The sequence below is a fragment of the Coregonus clupeaformis genome, chromosome 36 (assembly GCF_020615455.1).
Source record: "Coregonus clupeaformis isolate EN_2021a chromosome 36, ASM2061545v1, whole genome shotgun sequence".
NCBI lineage: Eukaryota > Metazoa > Chordata > Actinopteri > Salmoniformes > Salmonidae > Coregonus > Coregonus clupeaformis.
The window spans coordinates 35,096,237-35,114,993 of record NC_059227.1 but is presented as its reverse complement, the minus strand read 5'-3'; the positions used below and the strand labels follow the sequence as shown (position 1 = coordinate 35,114,993).

General features: G+C 42.7%; 2 protein-coding genes across 3 annotated transcripts; one reads left to right on the top strand and one right to left on the bottom strand.

The window, feature by feature from the left end:
* Positions 1-1,506, top strand: LOC121552571 (protein CEBPZOS). Its single transcript, XM_041865526.1, has 5 exons — positions 1-79; positions 290-407; positions 504-548; positions 986-1,067; positions 1,219-1,506. The coding sequence occupies exons 2-4, from the start codon at positions 290-292 to the stop codon at positions 1,063-1,065; spliced, it is 243 nt and encodes an 80-aa protein (XP_041721460.1). The 5' UTR covers positions 1-79; the 3' UTR covers positions 1,066-1,067; positions 1,219-1,506.
* LOC121552570 (CCAAT/enhancer-binding protein zeta) lies at positions 409-18,725 on the bottom strand. 2 transcript variants are annotated; one of them, XM_041865525.2, is made up of 17 exons: positions 18,357-18,725; positions 16,445-17,970; positions 16,043-16,274; positions 11,609-11,768; positions 6,666-6,757; positions 6,380-6,433; positions 6,101-6,203; positions 5,078-5,146; positions 4,922-4,988; positions 4,626-4,732; positions 4,342-4,408; positions 3,865-4,055; positions 3,674-3,700; positions 3,454-3,555; positions 3,295-3,356; positions 3,064-3,145; positions 409-1,283 (listed from the first exon to the last, which is right to left on the bottom strand). In XM_041865525.2, exons 1-17 carry the CDS (start codon positions 18,531-18,533, stop codon positions 1,120-1,122), a joined length of 3,282 nt encoding a protein of 1,093 aa, XP_041721459.1. In that variant the 5' UTR covers positions 18,534-18,725; the 3' UTR covers positions 409-1,119. The 2 variants fall into 2 exon arrangements, with proteins under 2 accessions (XP_041721459.1, XP_045067336.1); XM_045211401.1 differs by having other exon boundaries at positions 16,148-16,274.
* Positions 18,726-18,757: the final 32 nt, after the last annotated feature.

Here is an 18,757-nt window from a genome sequence, read left to right as displayed (position 1 = left end):
GCTTTTCACACCGCCCTGTATGTCTCACCTGAGTTTCCGTACTGCACTCAGGAAGTAAAATTATACAAGGTCATGCAAGGTAGGTTAGTTTCACATAACGATGTTATAACGTAGTTAATTTGTAATACAACGTGCATTTAATGTTTTATGATATGTGTACTAAAAGGTATTGAGTTGTCAGTGCGTACTCGCCTTCTCTGCTGAAATGAATAGCTGTCTGCGAATTTAGATTGAATGCATTGCGGACTCCATTGAAAGGGAACCTTACCAAAGCCTCCGTCTTTCCTAGATGGCCCCCAAACCATTAGCACCGTTAGCAAAGAGACTGTTCAAAGGAGTAGTACTACTTGAAGTGGCAGGTGTGCTGGGTGCTTATGGTCTTTTTTACAAGATGAACACAAGTCAAGGTATTATTTACATTTTATATAGAAAGGACGTCATGTACACTGACTCTACCTTGGGCTATGTACACCTTTTTAACAAAATGTTGTTTTTTGTTTTAGATTTCAGGAACAGTATGAACAACATGCTCCCCTCTGTACTGGAAGGTACGGGCTGTAGACAGTTCAAAATATACAAACTGGAGGAATTGATCCTCAATTCCAAACTGCACAGCAATGAAATCAGCCCCAATTGATAAAAAAAAGGTTTACCCCCTACAGTTACAACAATTACTGCAAACCAGACATGATCTCCTTGTATGCTGTTTTCATTTTGTATTTCTTGTATAAACCTATATAAAATACAGAATAGTCAAAATAGCTATACAGAGAACACATTTCACACAGGCATTTAGTAGCTTCTCCAATGATTGGTAGTACAAACCTGGAACTGGCAACGGGTTAGATTGAGGCAATACACCGGTGTGTTCATTAGTAGACATAGTTGCAAAACATTTTGCTGCAGTGGGCATGTAGCCCACTGAACCATAATGTGATTAAATGTGTTGAATCCTGAGTGTGACACCATCACTTTCTCTTTCCAGTTTATTACAAGTCCAACGAATATGCAGGGGTTTATGGGATTCGAGAGAAAGACCTTGAAGATTGGTCCAAGAAGGCATAGAGGCGTGTGAACACAAACATAAGTAATCTTAGGTCCAGAGAAGTCCAGAAATTATTACTTCTTCTTTAAAGTACTTTTGCCAGCCCTTGGTTTGCCAAACTGGGGCTTTCCAAACTGTTTCTTCTTATTAAACATGGCCTTCTTCTTCCGTAGGGTCTTGACGTCTCTGCCTCGGACCCAGTCGTCCCTCTGGGCTTCCCACTTGAGCTGCCTGACACCTGGAGGAAGAGAAGACAGAAGAGCAATGAGCAAAAACCACAGACAGACTGCACCCTCTACTGAAGTTAGTTCATCATCTGTATTCAACAACCTGCTTCATTCGAAATGTGCCCAGTTGTTATCTTAGGGTTACCTTTAGATCTGTGGTTCTCAATCCTGGTCCTAGGGACCCAAAGGGGTGCACATTTTTGTTTTTGCCCTAGCACTACACACCTGATTCAAATAATCAAAGCCTGCTGAGTTGACAATTTGAATCAGGTGTGTAGCTCTAGGGCAAAAACAAAAATGTGCACCCCTTTTGGTCCCCAGGACCAGGATTGAGAACCACTGCTTTAGATCGATAATGCTTGAGAGAATATAGTCTATTCTGTGCGACTTTAAAAGGCCTGCTAGAGTATGACTGGGTGTGCTATAGGGGGTTAAAGGTTAATCGGTTAGCCACCGAAAATACATTTGACCGGTCATGCTCATCAATCTATAGGTTAATCTGCATTATTTGGTGAAATTAAATTGCCACGTGTGTATTTATTAGTCGTCATGTATCTTATTTATCACACCCACACAGAGCCTAGTTTGAGGAGAGGAATGGCCTATCACCTGTCAGAGCCTAGATTTAGGAGCGGAATGGCCCATCACCTGTCAGAGCCTAGTTTTAGGAGCGGAATGGCCTATCACCTGTCAGAACCTAGATTTAGGAGCGGAATGGCCCATCACCTGTCAGACAGTGCAGAGCAGGTCCTCAAAAAGCTGGTACTGGAGTGAAACGTGCTTTTATATGCCCAGTCATAGTGCAAGAAATAATTCTAAATGCAATCGTGTGTTAACTGTTTTGATGGCCACGATTTAAAAAAAGAGCTGCTATGTTTATTTCTCAATCAACTCGTAATTAAAGCACGTCTCCCATTCACCCTTCGAGTGCATAGGCTATCAGCATGTCACTCATCACTTTACATTGTGAGCTTGAGGCAGTAATTGTTTGAAACCTGATCGTTTTACTTTACTTCAAATAATGAGGAATGTCTTACCTTAAAAGTAGCCTAGCCAAAATCTAATAGAAATGTGGAGGCAATTATTTTATAAATTACCCAGCATTTCTCTGTTCTATTGGTTTTCATATCAACTTTCTTTCGTTGTCAAGAAGCCAAAGGCACAATCCCAGTCATATTAGCAACCCATCCTAGTTGTTGCTATTAGATTCTCCCTTTAAGTTTCTAATGGAGAGTTTAGTATGGAACCACTTGCATTAGGTGTGCTGTTTATAGCAGTATTTTCCAGCAAATTGCATTTTGACAAATGTCTGAAAATAATTGTATTAGCTGCTTCATTAAAATAGTTGCACGGTCAATAATAGGCTATAGCCTTTTGACTGTAAGACAATAGGCTTGCTATTGTTGCATGTTTTCATTAAGCGCTTCATAAAAAAGTATGTTCCTTGTATGCATGCATAGTATTTTCTATTTGTCACGTCATATTACAGTTTAGAATTGTTTTGTACAGTTTGTTGACCAGTTAATGAGGGTAGGTTAAATCTGCAACAAAATGGACCGAAATGTGCATCCCTATTGTGCTCCAAACTGCTGTGAAGATACTGACTCTCTCCAAGGGGAATATGCTGTGGGTTTCCTCTACTGTCTAGCCAACTGAGTAAAGTCATTTATATGAATTGGCCCGTGTCTGGTTTTTTTCCCTGTTAGGTGGCACTAAGTGTGGTACACAATAGGAAAACAGGACATGGATATACTCAATAGGTTGATTGACTATATTGAAGCCAAGGCTTACCTGCTTTGTCTTTGTTGGCCATAGCATTCATGCCGGTGTTGTCAAACTTAGAGCCAGCATTTTCATCCAACATATACCCAAACTGTATAAAACGAAAGCATTTAGCATTAACAGTGATAATATCCTTTAGTTTCATCCAATAAACTAACTCTTCAACAAACGGATGGATAGGATAGCCATCAGCACACCAACTTAACATTGTGAGAAATATGATAGGCGTGACCATCTCACCTCTTCAGCAGATGCAAACATGGCTGTGTCCTTTCCTGTCTTTCTTTTCACCGGTTTGGAACCTACAATGAAATAATTTCAACATGTCAGATAAGATTCTACACTCCTGAATGAGATTCTGAGCAGTTTAATAGTACAAACAGAGGCCCAGCTACTAACCTAAAGAACCACTGAAGTCAAGATCCTCTGATGCCTTCCTCTTGCCCTTGCTCTTTTTAGAACCTAGAGTCATGTGTGGAACCTCCATCTTATCATCTGAATCTTGAAGGGAAAACAATATATTTGATAAGAGTCAACCTTTTTATACATTAATAACATTCACAATTAATGATGCCCTTTTTAAATGAATTTTAAAGTTAATTTAAGGCTATCTGCTTACCAGAAATGTCATCATCAAGTTCTGGAACTGAAAGACAAGAAATTAGAGTCAAGTGTGAACCTGTGATGGAGGCGTGGGCTAGTGGGAGTTTCCACCATATTATTAAACCAGTCATTTAATTTCAAAATAGTGAAGGGAAGTGAACAAGTGCACACTTTGGGAGGAAGGAGAGATACATTGGGACATAATACCTTCCTCGTCGTCATCATCCTCCCCAACGGTGTCCATGAAAGCCCCTCCCTCCTCCTCTAGTTCATCTCCAAAGTCCTCCTCATCCATACTGCCTAGGGACACCTCCTCATCATCCAGGTCATCATCCAGGTCTGAATCAGAGTCATCCTCTCCACCCTTCTTCCCCTTCTTAGATTGTATCTTTATATTGCTGCACACACACACAAACTGTTAGATATATCATTGAAAATAATTTCAATGTAATGTTTGATACATTTTAGTCCTTTAGCAGAGGCACTTATCCAGAGCGACTTACAGTAGTGAGTGCATACATAAAAATAAAAATAAATGTGTAATGTCCCCGTTGGGAATCAAACCCACAACCCTGGCGTTGCAAGCGCCATGCTCTACCTACTGAGCCACACGGTACCACATAGGTGTACAAATGAATCACTTGGTGATATCTGAATGCAAAGCAATATTAAAACTGTACTTACCCTGCAAAGTCCAGGTCTGTTTCATCAACTGGCAAGTCTGTGAAATAACTGTCTCCCTCATATGTATCTGGATAGGAAGAAAACCAAAGATGAGTCTGAAGTCTGATATTGATCCATTTCCTGCATTTCGACCAATAACATTTCAGAGTCCTTGAGCGGAGGGTGAGAAAGCAACCAGGAGCAGAGTCTGAGCCTCTAGTCTGACATAGTGGCCCATTTCCTGCATTTTAACCAATAACAATACATTTTCTATTGGTGACTGTGGGCAGAGTCCTTCAGCTTACCGAGCAGCTTCTCAAACTCATCATCGTCCACATCCTCCACACTCTCGTTATCGCCATCTCCTCGTGGCCGACGCAGCGCCTTCTCCGCCTCTCGTTTCTTGAAGAACCTAGCGTGGGAAACCCACAGGGCAAAATAGGGTTTTTGATGACGGTCCAGAACTTTGATCACTCAAACAATAAACCAAAAACAGATTCAAGGGGCATCATTTTCTTTGCTGCCTTATTCGCAAAAAAATTAAACATCTGACAATGTGTTACTCAGGAGGAGGACTGTCTATAAAACCATTATTACTCACCGATAGAAGAAGACCTCATCCACAGGAATCTGACTCTCCTCATTGGACAGGAACTCCTCACAGTTCACTGAGAGAAAAAAATTAAAACTTTCCTTACTTCTGCTCAATAAAGGGACCCCCTTATCATTCTTCATAATGACTCAAAAACACACTCACCAGGTAAATTGTGGATGTTGTTCATAGCCAGCTTCTGTTTGGGCTGCATCACTGTAGCATCTGTATTCTCTGAAGGATTGAGATTAAAACAGTTTCAACAAAGATGAAAGACAGACAGTGTGGATAATTGATTAGGGAACTGAGACCAGTTGACTAAAGGGCGGTTTATATTTGGTCTAACAACATGTCTGTAGAGAATTAGAATGCGACAAGGGTCGCTGGTCAAAACGACATTTAATTTATACTCCGGTGGAATGTCTGTTTCCTTGCTGCACATACATTATAAAAAAAGTTAATCTCTGCGACTGTTGCAACGTTTGTTGTCTTGGTTACTGGGCTGCTACAGCAACAAGGCGCAGGAGTTCTAAACATTCTCTGATAGAATGACCTACTTTTATTTTGTCACATTCACAACCTAAGCTGTTTTCTGTAAGCTCGCCATCATTACCTTGTAAATAATTATGTTGTGGTGGGTTGCTAAAGTAGCTAAAGTTCAGCTATACTCTGGTCACTATTTGAACTGGCTAGCCAGCTAGCTAACAAATTAGCAACGAATCAAAACATTGTTTGCTAGCTAGGTTGACATTTACTAAATTCATTTTTTTTGTTTATTGGTGTTCAAATAGAGCAAGTATGCTATTTGGCGTACCGGGCTGCTGATGTCATGCAGAGGCTATCATTTTGTGTTTATACTTCTTCATAACAACAAGTTTGATGTCAGTCGACAATAGATGATGTCACTGCGACAACTGTCTACAGACATGTTGCTAGACCAACTGTCAACCAGCCTTAAGAATGTGACGTCTGAGAAAGTGTATGGCTAAGTTCCAAATGGCACCCTATTCCCTATATAGTACTTGGCTTTTGACCAGGAACCCCCTATGGGCCATGGTCAAAAGTAGTGCGCTTTATAGGGAATAGGGTGCCTTTTGGAACCTAGTGCACTATATAGGGAATAGGGTGCCTTTTGGAACGCACATTATGTACTGATAAAAAGGTATATGATAATGTTGGATGTATTACGTTTGCCCTTCAGTTGTTTGGGATTCCTGAAGACGAAGCGATCCAAGAACTTGCTGAGAGTGAAGTCCTGGAGAGGGTCTCCTGTGTAGTTGATGAACTCTCCCTGAGGACATGATGCAGGGAGAAAGGGATGAATGAACAAGGAAAGACTTGAGCGGTAGTATGAGGGATAGCCCTGATACCCACCCGGGCCCATTGTTATACAGGCAACTTCTTTGTATAAATGTTTTGGTAATAAGCACAACGTTTTTCAATGCAAAAAAAATAAGTTAATCTTACCTGTAAGATTGTCTTGGCAAACAGTGACACTGAGGGGTGGAAATGTGCAGAGAGCTGAGGGGGAAAGATGTGTGGAGGAAGAACAGAAACGACAAGTGGTTTATCCTATCACTACCGTTTCTCAAGCAAGCCCATAACACATTTATCTCATCCCAAATGGCACCCTATTCCCTACATAGTGCACTACTTTTGACCAGAGCCTTATGGGCCCTGGTTAAAAGTAGTGCACTATATAGGGAAAAGAGTGCCATTTGGGGGATGCATCTAATATTGTTGTGAGGCACACCCGTTGCAGCTCCCATAAGGTGGTGTGGTCAGCCCCACAGAAAAGGGGGTTTCTGTGTAGCGGGTCGTATATACTCTCCATACTCTTCCCACCTGGACAACAGAAGAATGAGTATGCATGAAGAGGGGGAAAGGTGACTACTGAATAGGCAGGAGTAACAACCAAAACATGATTATATACTTACATTACGCACAGCTCTGCAAAGAGCTGTTAATGATGATGGCATATTCAATGAATTGATTAAAACTAACCAAGCGCTCCAGGACAAGTTGTCTATAGAATTAAAGGAGCTTAAAATCAAGAAATTCAACCAAGACAAAAAAGACAAGGCCGAGGACAAAGTCTACTTCTGGAGAAACCCTGACAAAAGAAGTCCTGCTCCTCCTCTCCATGACAGACGCAGGAGGGGGGCCGCTAACTTCTATCCACTCCCGTCTGACCAACGCTCTACAACCAGCGCCTCATCCGCTTCCAGTGCCAGTTTTTATCCAACGAGAGACTGGGCCGAGGGAAGCGCGGAGGTGGCCGAGGTCACGTGTACCGACGAGATGCCGTACACGACTGGGTAAGAAGAAACGACAACCAGAGGCAGAGGGGGCCGTTCACACGGTCCCAGAACCCACGGGACTGAGTGTCTTTAATTTATCAAGCAAGATATTGAGTCCTGCCCATGTCTCCTTGCTTAATAAAGGGTTATCTTTTGTGCCTACAACTCAGTGCAACAATTCCGATGTTAATGTAGACATGTTTAAGTTTAGAAACATCAGTTTAAGGGAATACTTCAGCTCCCCTAATCGTGATATTTTAACTGAACATGTAGGTGGCTCACCTGCACATACTCCGACTTCTTTCAGAAGTAAGAGTTATTTTGTACCTCCAGCCAATCGTAATCACTCTATTGAGACATATTGCAGACTCGTTGAAAAATATGTTGGTAATCTCCTTAAGAACAAACAGGAGTACATATCTTTTCAAAATTTACCCAAGGATGAAAAACAAGCTTTGCTTTGCTGCTGATAAGGGTGGGTCAGTTGTACTCATGGATAGGACAGTTTATGTAAATGAGTGTCACAGACAACTGCTTGACAACACCTTTTACAAGAAACTCAGAAGTGACCCCACTTCCCAATTTCAGAACACTATCTTTTCTGTCCTAGATGGGTATTTAAGTTCTGGTCAAATCACCAAAAAATAACACGATTTTTTGGCTATTCCAACACCCTAAAATTGCTACTTTCTATACTTTGCCGAAATTACACAAGAATGTTACCAAACCTCCAGGGCGCCCTATTGTAGCAGGCATTGATGCAGTAACAGCCCCTTTATCGACCTATGTTGACTTTTTTTATTAGACCTCTCGCAGAACAGCTCCCCTCCTTTGTAAAGGACACCAGCAGTATGATCTCTATTATTGAATCTCTTGATCCTCTCCCTGATAATACCTTGTTAGTTACTTTTGATGTTGAGTCGTTATACACGAATATTCCACACGAGGGCGATATTGAAGCCATGGAACATTTTCTTCTGCAACGTGACCCTAATGAACTACCTTCCAGTGCATGCATTATAACATTGGCTGAAATAGTACTCACACACAACTACTTCATGTTTCTAAATTATTTCTTTATTCAGACAAAGGGTACTGCTATGGGATCGCCTATGGCTCCTAACTATGCTAATTTGTATGTGGGTTACATTGAGAAACAGTCCATTTTCAATCCTCTCAAAAATGTTTTCTTGCCTAACATTATTATTTGGAAACGGTACATTGATGATATTTTTGTTCTATGGAGGGGTGATTCGAAACAGCTCCAGGCATTCCATGCTTTTCTTAACTCTTGTTCTGAGCACCTGAGATTTACTATGCAATCTGACACACGTCAAATCAGTTTCCTTGATCTTCTGATTTTGTGTGAAGATAATGTTCTATACACTGATCTTTACAGGAAACCTACTGATCGTAACAGTTTGTTGAGGGCTGATAGTTGTCACCCGCTTCCCTTGAAAAACAGTTTGCCATACAGCCAATTCTGTCGAATCAAAAGAATTTGTAAAAAACAATCAGATTTCGACCGTAATATGACTGAGACGCAAAGAAAATTCAAGGAGAGGGGGTACAAAAATTGTCAGATTAATACTGCCATTGAGAAAATTCAAAACAGATCGAGACCTGATCTCTTTCAAGGACAGTCTCGCAAAAAGAAGCATTCTTGCGTTCTAACTACACGCTATTCAAAGTGCTCTGAACAAATTAAGGGAATCGTTCACAAACATGGCACATTCTAAAATCCAATGACAGTATTGGTAATGTGTTTTCAGACACTCCCTTGGTTGTATTCTCGCGGGGCAGAAATCTCAGAGATCAATTGGTAAACTCTGATTTACCACCCCTAAATACCCCTGCACAACGTCTACAGTGGGGGGAAAAAAGTATTTAGTCAGCCACCAATTGTGCAAGTTCTCCCACTTAAAAAGATGAGAGAGGCCTGTAATTTTCATCATAGGTACACGTCAACTATGACAGACAAAATGAGAAAAAAAAAATCCATAAAAATCACATTGTAGGGTTTTTAATACATTTATTTGCAAATTATGGTGGAAAATAAGTATTTGGTCAATAACAAAAGTTTCTCAATACTTTGTTATATACCCTTTGTTGGCAATGACACAGGTCAAACGTTTTCTGTAAGTCTTCACAAGGTTTTCACACACTGTTGCTGATATTTTGGCCCATTCCTCCATGCAGATCTCCTCTAGAGCAGTGATGTTTTGGGGCTGTCGCTGGGCAACACGGACTTTCAACTCCCTCCAAAGATTTTCTATGGGGTTGAGATCTGGAGACTGGCTAGGCCACTCCAGGACCTTGAAATGCTTATGACGAAGCCACTCCTTCGTTGCCCGGGCGGTGTGTTTGGGATCATTGTCATGCTGAAAGACCCAGCCACGTTTCATCTTCAATGCCCTTGCTGATGGAAGGAGGTTTTCACTCAAAATCTCACGATACATGGCCCCATTCATTCTTTCCTTTACACGGATCAGTCGTCCTGGTCCCTTTGCAGAAAAACAGCCCCAAAGCATGATGTTTCCACTCCCATGCTTCACAGTAGGTATGGTGTTCTTTGGATGCAACTCAGCACTCTTTGTCCTCCAAACACGACGAGTTGAGTTTTTACCAAAAAGTTCTATTTTGGTTTCATCTGACCATTTGACATTCTCCCAATCCTCTTCTGGCTCATCCAAATGCACTCTAGCAAACTTCAGACGGGCCTGGACATGTACTGGCTTAAGCAGGGGGACACGTCTGTCACTGCAGGATTTGAGTCCCTGGCGGCGTAGTGTGTTACTGATGGTAGGCTTTGTTACTTTGGTCCCAGCTCTCTGCAGGCCATTCACTAGGTCCCCCCGTGTGGTTCTGGGATTTTTGCTCACCGTTCTTGTGATCATTTTGACCCCACGGGGTGAGATCTTGCATGGAGCCCAAGATCGAGGGAGATTATCAGTGGTCTTGTATGTCTTCCATTTCCTAATAATTGCTCCCACAGTTGATTTCTTCAAACCAAGCTGCTTACCTATTGCAGATTCAGTCTTCCCAGCATGGTGCAGGTCTACAATTTGGTTTCTGGTGTCCTTTGACAGCTCTTTGGTCTTGGCCATAGTGGAGTTTGGAGTGTGACTGTTTGAGGTTGTGGACAGGTGTCTTTTATACTGATAACAAGTTCAAACAGGTGCCATTAATACAGGTAACGAGTGGAGGACAGAGGAGCCTCTTAAAGAAGAAGTTACAGGTCTGTGAGAGCCAGAAATCTTGCTTGTTTGTAGGTGACCAAATACTTATTTTCCACCATAATTTGCAAATAAATTCATAAAAAATCCTACAATGTGATTTTCTGGAATTTTTTTCTCAATTTGTCTGTCATAGTTGACGTGTACCTATGATGAAAATTACAGGCCTCTCTCATCTTTTTAAGTGGGAGAACTTGCACAATTGGTGGCTGACTAAATACTTTTTTTCCCCACTGTATTTGCGCCTCTACCGGATGGAAACTACAAGTGTAACGGCTACGCTCAATGCAATTGCACTTACAAATGTAGATCCTTCAAACACCCCCAAACAGGGAAACAGATCCCAATCAAAGGTGTTATTACGTGCTCCACTAAGGCAGTTATTTATCTTATAACTTGTCCTTGTGGTAAAAATGATGTGGGTAAAACAAAGCGCGAATTAAAAGTACGAATCTCGGAGCATCGTAGCACCATTAGGTGCAAAAACTCTACATACCCAGTCGCTGCCCACTTTTTGGAAGCGAACCACTCGATTTCTTCCCTACGTTATATCGGCATCGAACAGGTCACCCTCCCTAGGAGAGGGGGTGACCTCGACAACTTATTGTTAAAACGAGAGGCTGCCTGGATCTTTAATTTAAAGACCCTTGCTCCCTTCGGTCTCAACATAGACTTTGATTTGAAGCCATTCTTCTGATTTTGCGATTCATTGTAAATGTTGTGGGCCTATGTAGCCAAGTATCTATGATCATATGCTACCCATGTTTTTTGAATGTTGTTTTTATCTGTGAATTGGCCAATGCTATTAGGCCATGATTACAGACACCTGCGTGTGTCCTTTGACACTATATAAACTAGTGACCCGCAATGTTTGTCATTATACCCTGATGAAGACAGCTTGTCTGTCGAAACGTTGGTTATTAGGATATTAAATGATTTCATCTGAGCTCCTAGAGTGTGCGGCTTTCCTTTCCTTTTCCAAGTGTTTTATGCCGTCAGCCAGCATCTCGCCTAAATAGGGGTGCGTTTCTTTCGCCTTTATCTTATACTTATATTACAACACAAATATGTAAATGCATTTATAACTATCTTGGTGTACGGTTTCCCCAAAAATGTGTGTTGAAAATAAATGTCAAGAAAGTCCTAATAATAAAACTCACCTTCCAAGTTTTGGTGATGAACCCATGATGACACAGTGGGCTTGGGCTGTTGTGTTTTTTTCTCACTCTGTCCTTCCTCCACCTTATCTGCATCTACAAACCTCTCCTCCTCCTCCTCTTCTTCTTCCTTAAGATCTTTGAAATTCTCCTCCTCACCATCCTGCAATCAGTTCATAATATGTGAGATCAAGTCACGATGACAAATCATTACAATGTGGAATAGTGTTCCATTATGTGACTGCACAATATGAAAATAACTATGACTTTATGCTAACAGTCCTGTGTGGCTCAGTTGGTTGAGCATGGCTTATGTTCAATTCCCGCTAGGGCCACCAATACGAGAATGTGTGCATGCAAGACTGTAAATTCACTTTGGATAAAAGCATCTGCTAAATGGCATGTATTATTATTATTATACAGTGAGGGAAAAAAGTATTTGATCCCCTGCTGATTTTGTACGTTTGCCCACTGACAAAGAAATGATCAGTCTATAATTTTAATGGTAGGTTTATTTGAACAGTGAGAGACAGAATTACAACAAAAAAATCCAGAATAACGCATGTCAAAAATGTTATAAATTGATTTGCATTTTAATGAGGGAAATAAGTATTTGACCCCTCTGCAAAACATTACTTAGTACTTGGTGGCAAAACCCTTGTTGGCAATCACAGAGGTCAGACGTTTCTTGTAGTTGGCCACCAGGTTTGCACACATCTCAGGAGGGATTTTGTCCCACTCCTCTTTGCAGATCTTCTCCAAGTCATTAAGGTTTCGAGCCTGACGCTTTGGCAACTCGAACCTTCAGCTCCCCTCCACAGATTTTCTATGGGATTAAGGTCTGGAGACTGGCTAGGCCACTCCAGGACCTTAATGTGCTTCTTCTTGAGCCACTCCTTTGTTGCCTTGGCCGTGTGTTTTGGGTCATTGTCATGCTGGAATACCCATCCACGACCCATTTTCAATGCCCTGGCTGAGGGAAGGAGGTTCTCACCCAAGATTTGACGGTACATGGCCCCGTCCATCGTCCCTTTGATGCGGTGAAGTTGTCCTGTCCCCTTAGCAGAAAAACACTCCCAAAGCATGTTTCCACCTCCATGTTTGACGATGGGGATGGTGTTCTTGGGGTCATAGGCAGCATTCCTCCTTCTCCAAACACGGCAAGTTGAGTTGATACCAAAGAGCTCGATTTTGGTCTCATCTGACCACAACACTTTCACCCAGTTCTCCTCTGAATCATTCAGATGTTCATTGGCAAACTTCAGACGGGCATGTATATGTGCTTTCTTGAGCAGGGGGACCTTGCGGGCGCTGCAGGATTTCAGTCCTTCACGGCGTAGTGTGTTACCAATTGTTTTCTTGGTGACTATGGTCCCAGCTGCCTTGAGATCATTGACAAGATCCTCCTGTGTAGTTCTGGGCTGATTCCTCACCGTTCTCATGATCATTGCAACTCCACGAGGTGAGATCTTGCATGGAGCCCCAGGCCGAGGGAGATTGACAGTTCTTTTGGGTTTCTTCCATTTGCGAATAATCGCACCAAATGTTGTCACCTTCTCACCAAGCTGCTTGGCGATGGTCTTGTAGCCCATTCCAGCCTTGTGTAGGTCTACAATCTTGTCCCTGACATCCTTGGAGAGCTCTTTGGTCTTGGCCATGGTGGAGAGTTTGGAATCTGATTGATTGATTGCTTCTGTGGACAGGTGTCTTTTATACAGGTAACATACTGAGATTAGGAGCACTCCCTTTAAGAGTGTGCTCCTAATCTCAGCTTGTTACCTGTATAAAAGACACCTGGGAGCCAGAAATCTTTCTGATTGAGAGGGGGTCAAATACTTATTTCCCTCATTAAAATGCAAATCAATTTATAACATTTTTGACATGCGTTTTTCTGGAATTTTTTGTTGTTATTCTGTCTCTCACGGTTCAAATAAACCTAACATTAAAATTATAGACTGATCATTTCTTTGTCAGTGGGCAAACTTACAAAATCAGCAGGGGATCAAATACTTTTTTCCCTCTCTGTAATTACACATATATATACAGTGGGGAGAACAAGTATTTTATACACTGACGATTTTGCAGGTTTTCCTACTTACAAAGCATGTAGAGGTCTGTAAGTTTTATCATAGGTACACTTCAACTGCGAGAGACGGAATCTAAAACCAAACCATGTGTTTATGATCATATATTTAGACTAATTCAACTAACTGCTGTAGTTTTTGTTTGTAGTTCGTCAAATATTTGGCAGCCATCAAATAACTTAAAATATTATTTGGTTTTCTGAGAGGTATTCAAAATACTTTCAAATAATATTTGTTTTACTGAAACCTGTATTTGAATATCAAAGAAAATAGTTGCCTTTTAGTTGAAACTCTATATAAACTATACCTTGAGTATTTGAAAAGTTGTTATTTTCAAATAAACTACAAAATTCAACTATTTTCTGCCCAGGTCTTCTACACACCAGACACCAAATCCCTTACTAATGAAGCCTAGATGTGTTTCAATATATAATAGTGAACTCAATTCTAGTGACATTGCCATCAGAGTATTCAGAACAGGCATTATGGCTATGTCCCAAATGGCACACTAGTCCCTTTTAAGTGCATTACTTTTGATCAGGGTCCAATGTCCTAGTCTGCAAAGGATTCACCCCAAAAAGTACTCAAAAAAATATTATATTCTGCTCCACAACAGGCAACCTGATTGAGGCAGAAGTTGTTCCTAACCACACACAGATTATCCTTCCTCCAAGCCTAATCTCAACCATTAGGGAGATGAAAACATACAGTGGGGAGAACAAGTATTTGATACACTGCCGATTTTGCAGGTTTTCCTACTTACAAAGCATGTAGAGGTCTGTAATTTCTATCATAGGTACACTTCAACTGTGAGAGACGGAATCTAAAACAAAAATCCAGAAAATCACATTGTATGATTTTTAAGTAATTCATTTGCTTTTTATTGCATGACATAAGTATTTCATCACCTACCAACCAGTAAGAATTCCGGCTCTCACAGACCTGTTAGTTTTTCTTTAAGAAGCCCTCCTGTTCTCCACTCATTACCTGTATTAACTGCACCTGTTTGAACTCGTTACCTGTATAAAAGACACCTGTCCACACACTCAATCAAACAGACTCCAACCTCTCCACAATGGCCAAGACCAGAGCGCTGTGTAAGGACATCAGGGTTAAAATTGTAGACCTGCACAAGGCTGGGATGGGCTACAGAACAATAGACAAGCAGCTTGGTGAGAAGGCAACAATTGTTGGCGCAATTATTGGAAAATGGAAGAAGTTCAAGATGACGGTCAATCACTCTCGGTCTGGGGCTCCATGCAAGATCTCACCTCGTGGGGCATCAATGATCATGAGGAAGGTGAGGGATCAGCCCAGAACTACACGGCAGGACCTGGTCAATGACCTGAAGAGAGCTGGGACCACAGTCTCAAAGAAAACCATTAGTAACACACTACACCGTCATGGATTAAAATCCTGCAGCGCACGCAAGGTCCCCCTGCTCAAGCCAGCGCATGTCCAGGCCCGTCTGAAGTTTGCCAATGACCATCTGGATGATCCAGAGGAGGAATGGGAGAAGGTCATGTGGTCTGATGAGACAAAAATAGAGCTTTTTGGTCTAAACTCCACTCGCCGTGTTTGGAGGAAGAAGAAGGATGAGTACAACCTCAAGAACACCATCCCAACCGTGAAGCATGGAGGTGAAAAAATCATTCTTTGGGGATGCTTTTCTGCAAAGGGGACAGGACGACTGCACCGTATTGAGGGGAGGATGGAAGGGGCCATGTATCGCGAGATCTTGGCCAACAACCTCCTTCCCTCAGTAAGAGCATTGAAGATGGGTCGTGGCTGGGTCTCCCAGCATGACAACGACCCGAAACACACAGCCAGGGCAACTAAGGAGTGGCTCCGTAAGGAGCATCTCAAGGTCCTGGAGTGGCCTAGCCAGTCTCCAGACCTGAACCCAATAGAAAATCTTTGGCGGGAGCTGAAAGTCCGTATTGCCCAGTGACAACCCCGAAACCTGAAGGATCTGGAGAAGGTCTGTATGGAGGAGTGGGCCAAAATCCCTGCTGCAGTGTGTGCAAACCTGGTCAAGACCTACAGGAAACGTATGATCTCTGTAATTGCAAACAAAGGTTTCTGTACCAAATATTAAGTTCTGCTTTTCTGATGTATCAAATACTTATGTCATGCAATAAAAAGCAAATGAATTACTTAAAAATCATACAATGTGATTTTCTAGATTTATGTTTTAGATTCCGTCTCTCACAGTTGAAGTGTACCTATGATAAAAATTACAGACCTCTACATGCTTTGTAAGTAGGAAAACCTGCAAAATCGTCAGTGTATCAAATACTTGTTCTCCCCACTGTATATATAACATTATTATCATCATGGTGCTCTGCCTCACCCCACCCTCCTGCAGCAGCAGCTTGAGGCCTGGTTTGGCCTTCATGACCTCTGACACCAGGAAAAGAGCCCCGCAGGCGAAGGTAGGGTTCTGCTCACAGCTGACCTGCAGCAGCCTCTTCACAAAGCCTTTCACCCGCCGCAGGACGATGTCTGCCTTCAGAGACTTATACAGCAGGTTGAGGAACATACTCTGCCTGGAGCACAGAGACAGACCTGGGTCCATGAGTTTCCTGTAAACCAGAATGGTAATTGTAGTTACAGGCATGTTTACAGTAACACTGACTAAGAAAGTGCAAAAAAACATCCCTGACTAAATAGTATAAAGTTATGGGGAGAAATTAGACAACTGTGTAGAAACAAGGGAGCAAAACATAGTCGTCAACCAGTCCAGTACGTTTACCTGTAGAGAGCCACATAGTAGCGATCGGAAACGATCTGCTGAGAATCCATCACCTGGAAGAGCAGCATGAGAGCCTGGACGGCCGTGTTGAACTTGGCCAGGTGAACTACTTTAAACAGCGTGTCCAGCTGCTCCTTCACCTTCTCGTCCCCGGCCTTGGCATACGGATAGGCCCTGTTCACGCCCGACAGCAGGGCACTCAGCATCTTGGACTCCACATCCTTCTTCTTGATGCAGGCTCGGAAGAAGGAGAAGTAGATGGAGATGAGCTTGCTGGCCAGTTCGGCCTCGTCATGGCTCAGCAGCACCTGGTTGAGGAAGCACACGGCGTAGTACTGGGCCTTCAGGTTGATGTTGGGCCTGAACATGAGGCGCTCCACCTCGCTGCACACCACCGCCTTCATGTTGGGATGCTTGTGCAGCAGGGTCTCCAGCAGGTAGGAGGCCTTGGCTGCAGTCTTGTACTCGGGGTCTCCCAGCTTGTTGACCACCTGGATGAGCAGTGCCCTCTCCTGCTCGGGTCGGTTGAGCAGCAGCTCATGAGCTGTGGCCAGAGACTTGGCCTTGGTGGCTGCCACCGTGTCGTGGGCCAGCTCGTCCAGGGCCACCACAAACTCAGCCACGTGGAGCTTCAGAAGGTGCTCAAAGTACCACAGAATGAGGCGGCGGTCGCGCGCATCTTTATTCCCACTCGCCTTCTGCTCCAGCTTGTCAAAAGGATGCTGGGAGAAGGTCTTGAGTTTGCGGTTCTCAGGCAGCAGGTCTGACATGAAGAGCTCTCTGAGGGTGTCCAGGGCCATTAGACCCTGTCTGCGGCTGCCCTTCTTCTTCACCATGGAGACCAAGTTCTCCACGTGCTCGATGCTCTGTACTGGGGCATCCTGGATCAGAACGGTCATGGCTGCCATTCTGTCAGCCAGCGTCCCTGCGGAGACCACATTCTTCATCCAGGCTGAGTTGGCCCCCTTCTGCATGTTCTTCTTGCTCTTGTAGAGCCCAGTCTCAGCCTCAAACAGCTTGATAGCCAGGGCTTTGTACTGGGAGATCAGAGACTCATCCTGTGCGTCAGAGGTACCTTCTGCGGTGTACTCCAGGTCAAACCACTTGCCACCTGGTTTGATCAGCAGCAGCTGCCTCGGCTGAAACTCAAACACGTTGGCATTTAGTTTAGCTTTCTTTCCAGTGGCTGAGACGCTGGTTTTTGCTGTCTCTTTATTTTTCTTATTCTTCGTCTCCACTGTAGATGTAGTAGGCTGGTCCTTGCCTTTATGCTCTGGCTTGGGTTTCTGTTCAACCGACTTAGCTTTCTTGGCATCAGCCTTTTTGCTTTCCTTTTGGCTGGCCTCTGCCTTCTCTTCCTCTGTATGCTCATCTGGGACAATCTGTTGGTCTTTGTATGAGCGGATGCCTAGCTTGGCGATGAACGTCTCCAACTCGCCAGGTTCCAGGTCATCAATGGCTCCTTTCTTTCCACCATCGACCAGCTCGTTCTCGTCGTTGATGCTGGCAAGCAGGTTAAAGTCAGCCTACATCGGGACAAGAAGAAAGCCATGAGAAAACAGGTGATTTTACAGTCATGACTTGTCTGTGAACATGACTAAGTCTAACTAGCTAGCTAGCTACTTGCTAGCAGCTATAATGCAGTAACGTCAAAGATATTCATAACTAACGCCTTTTGTCTGTGGTAACGTTAAGTAGCTAGCTAACATCAATAACTGACCTGACAGTGCTAGATAAAGCATAGCACGATGTTTTATTCGATCAAATATAGTTTATCAATCATTGAAACAATTGTTTATGCAACATTTTGGGAGAAAAAGCCACGTGTTTACATAGAAGTCGCAGTTGTGGTTTACTGCTAACGTTAGCAGGAGGCTAAATTGGTCGTTGGCTGCTAGCCTCAGATACTTACTCGAGTTCCACCCAAACGTAAAACCTCGTCCAAATTAAATTCGTCGTCCGGTTGAGGACCATTCATTTCTTCTTTTTCATCATCATCTCCTTCATCGTTGTCATTTTCAAACTCGTCCTTTACATTAACATAATTTGTTTTGGCTACTACCTTACGTTCCTTTCCTTTCGGTGCCATGCTGACATCAGCGGGTAGAAATACGACAGGACCTGGAACAACAATGTACAGTAACTGCCTTACTACTGTCTGTTGAAAGAAAATCCTTGTGATGTCTATATTCAGTTAAACTTCAGAACAATATTAGCTATTTTAATCTAAAACGGAATAATTATATTCGTAAGAAATGTCAGGTGTTTATTTGAGATTTGTATGTATCGAACAGGACTGTTTGACTTAACGTT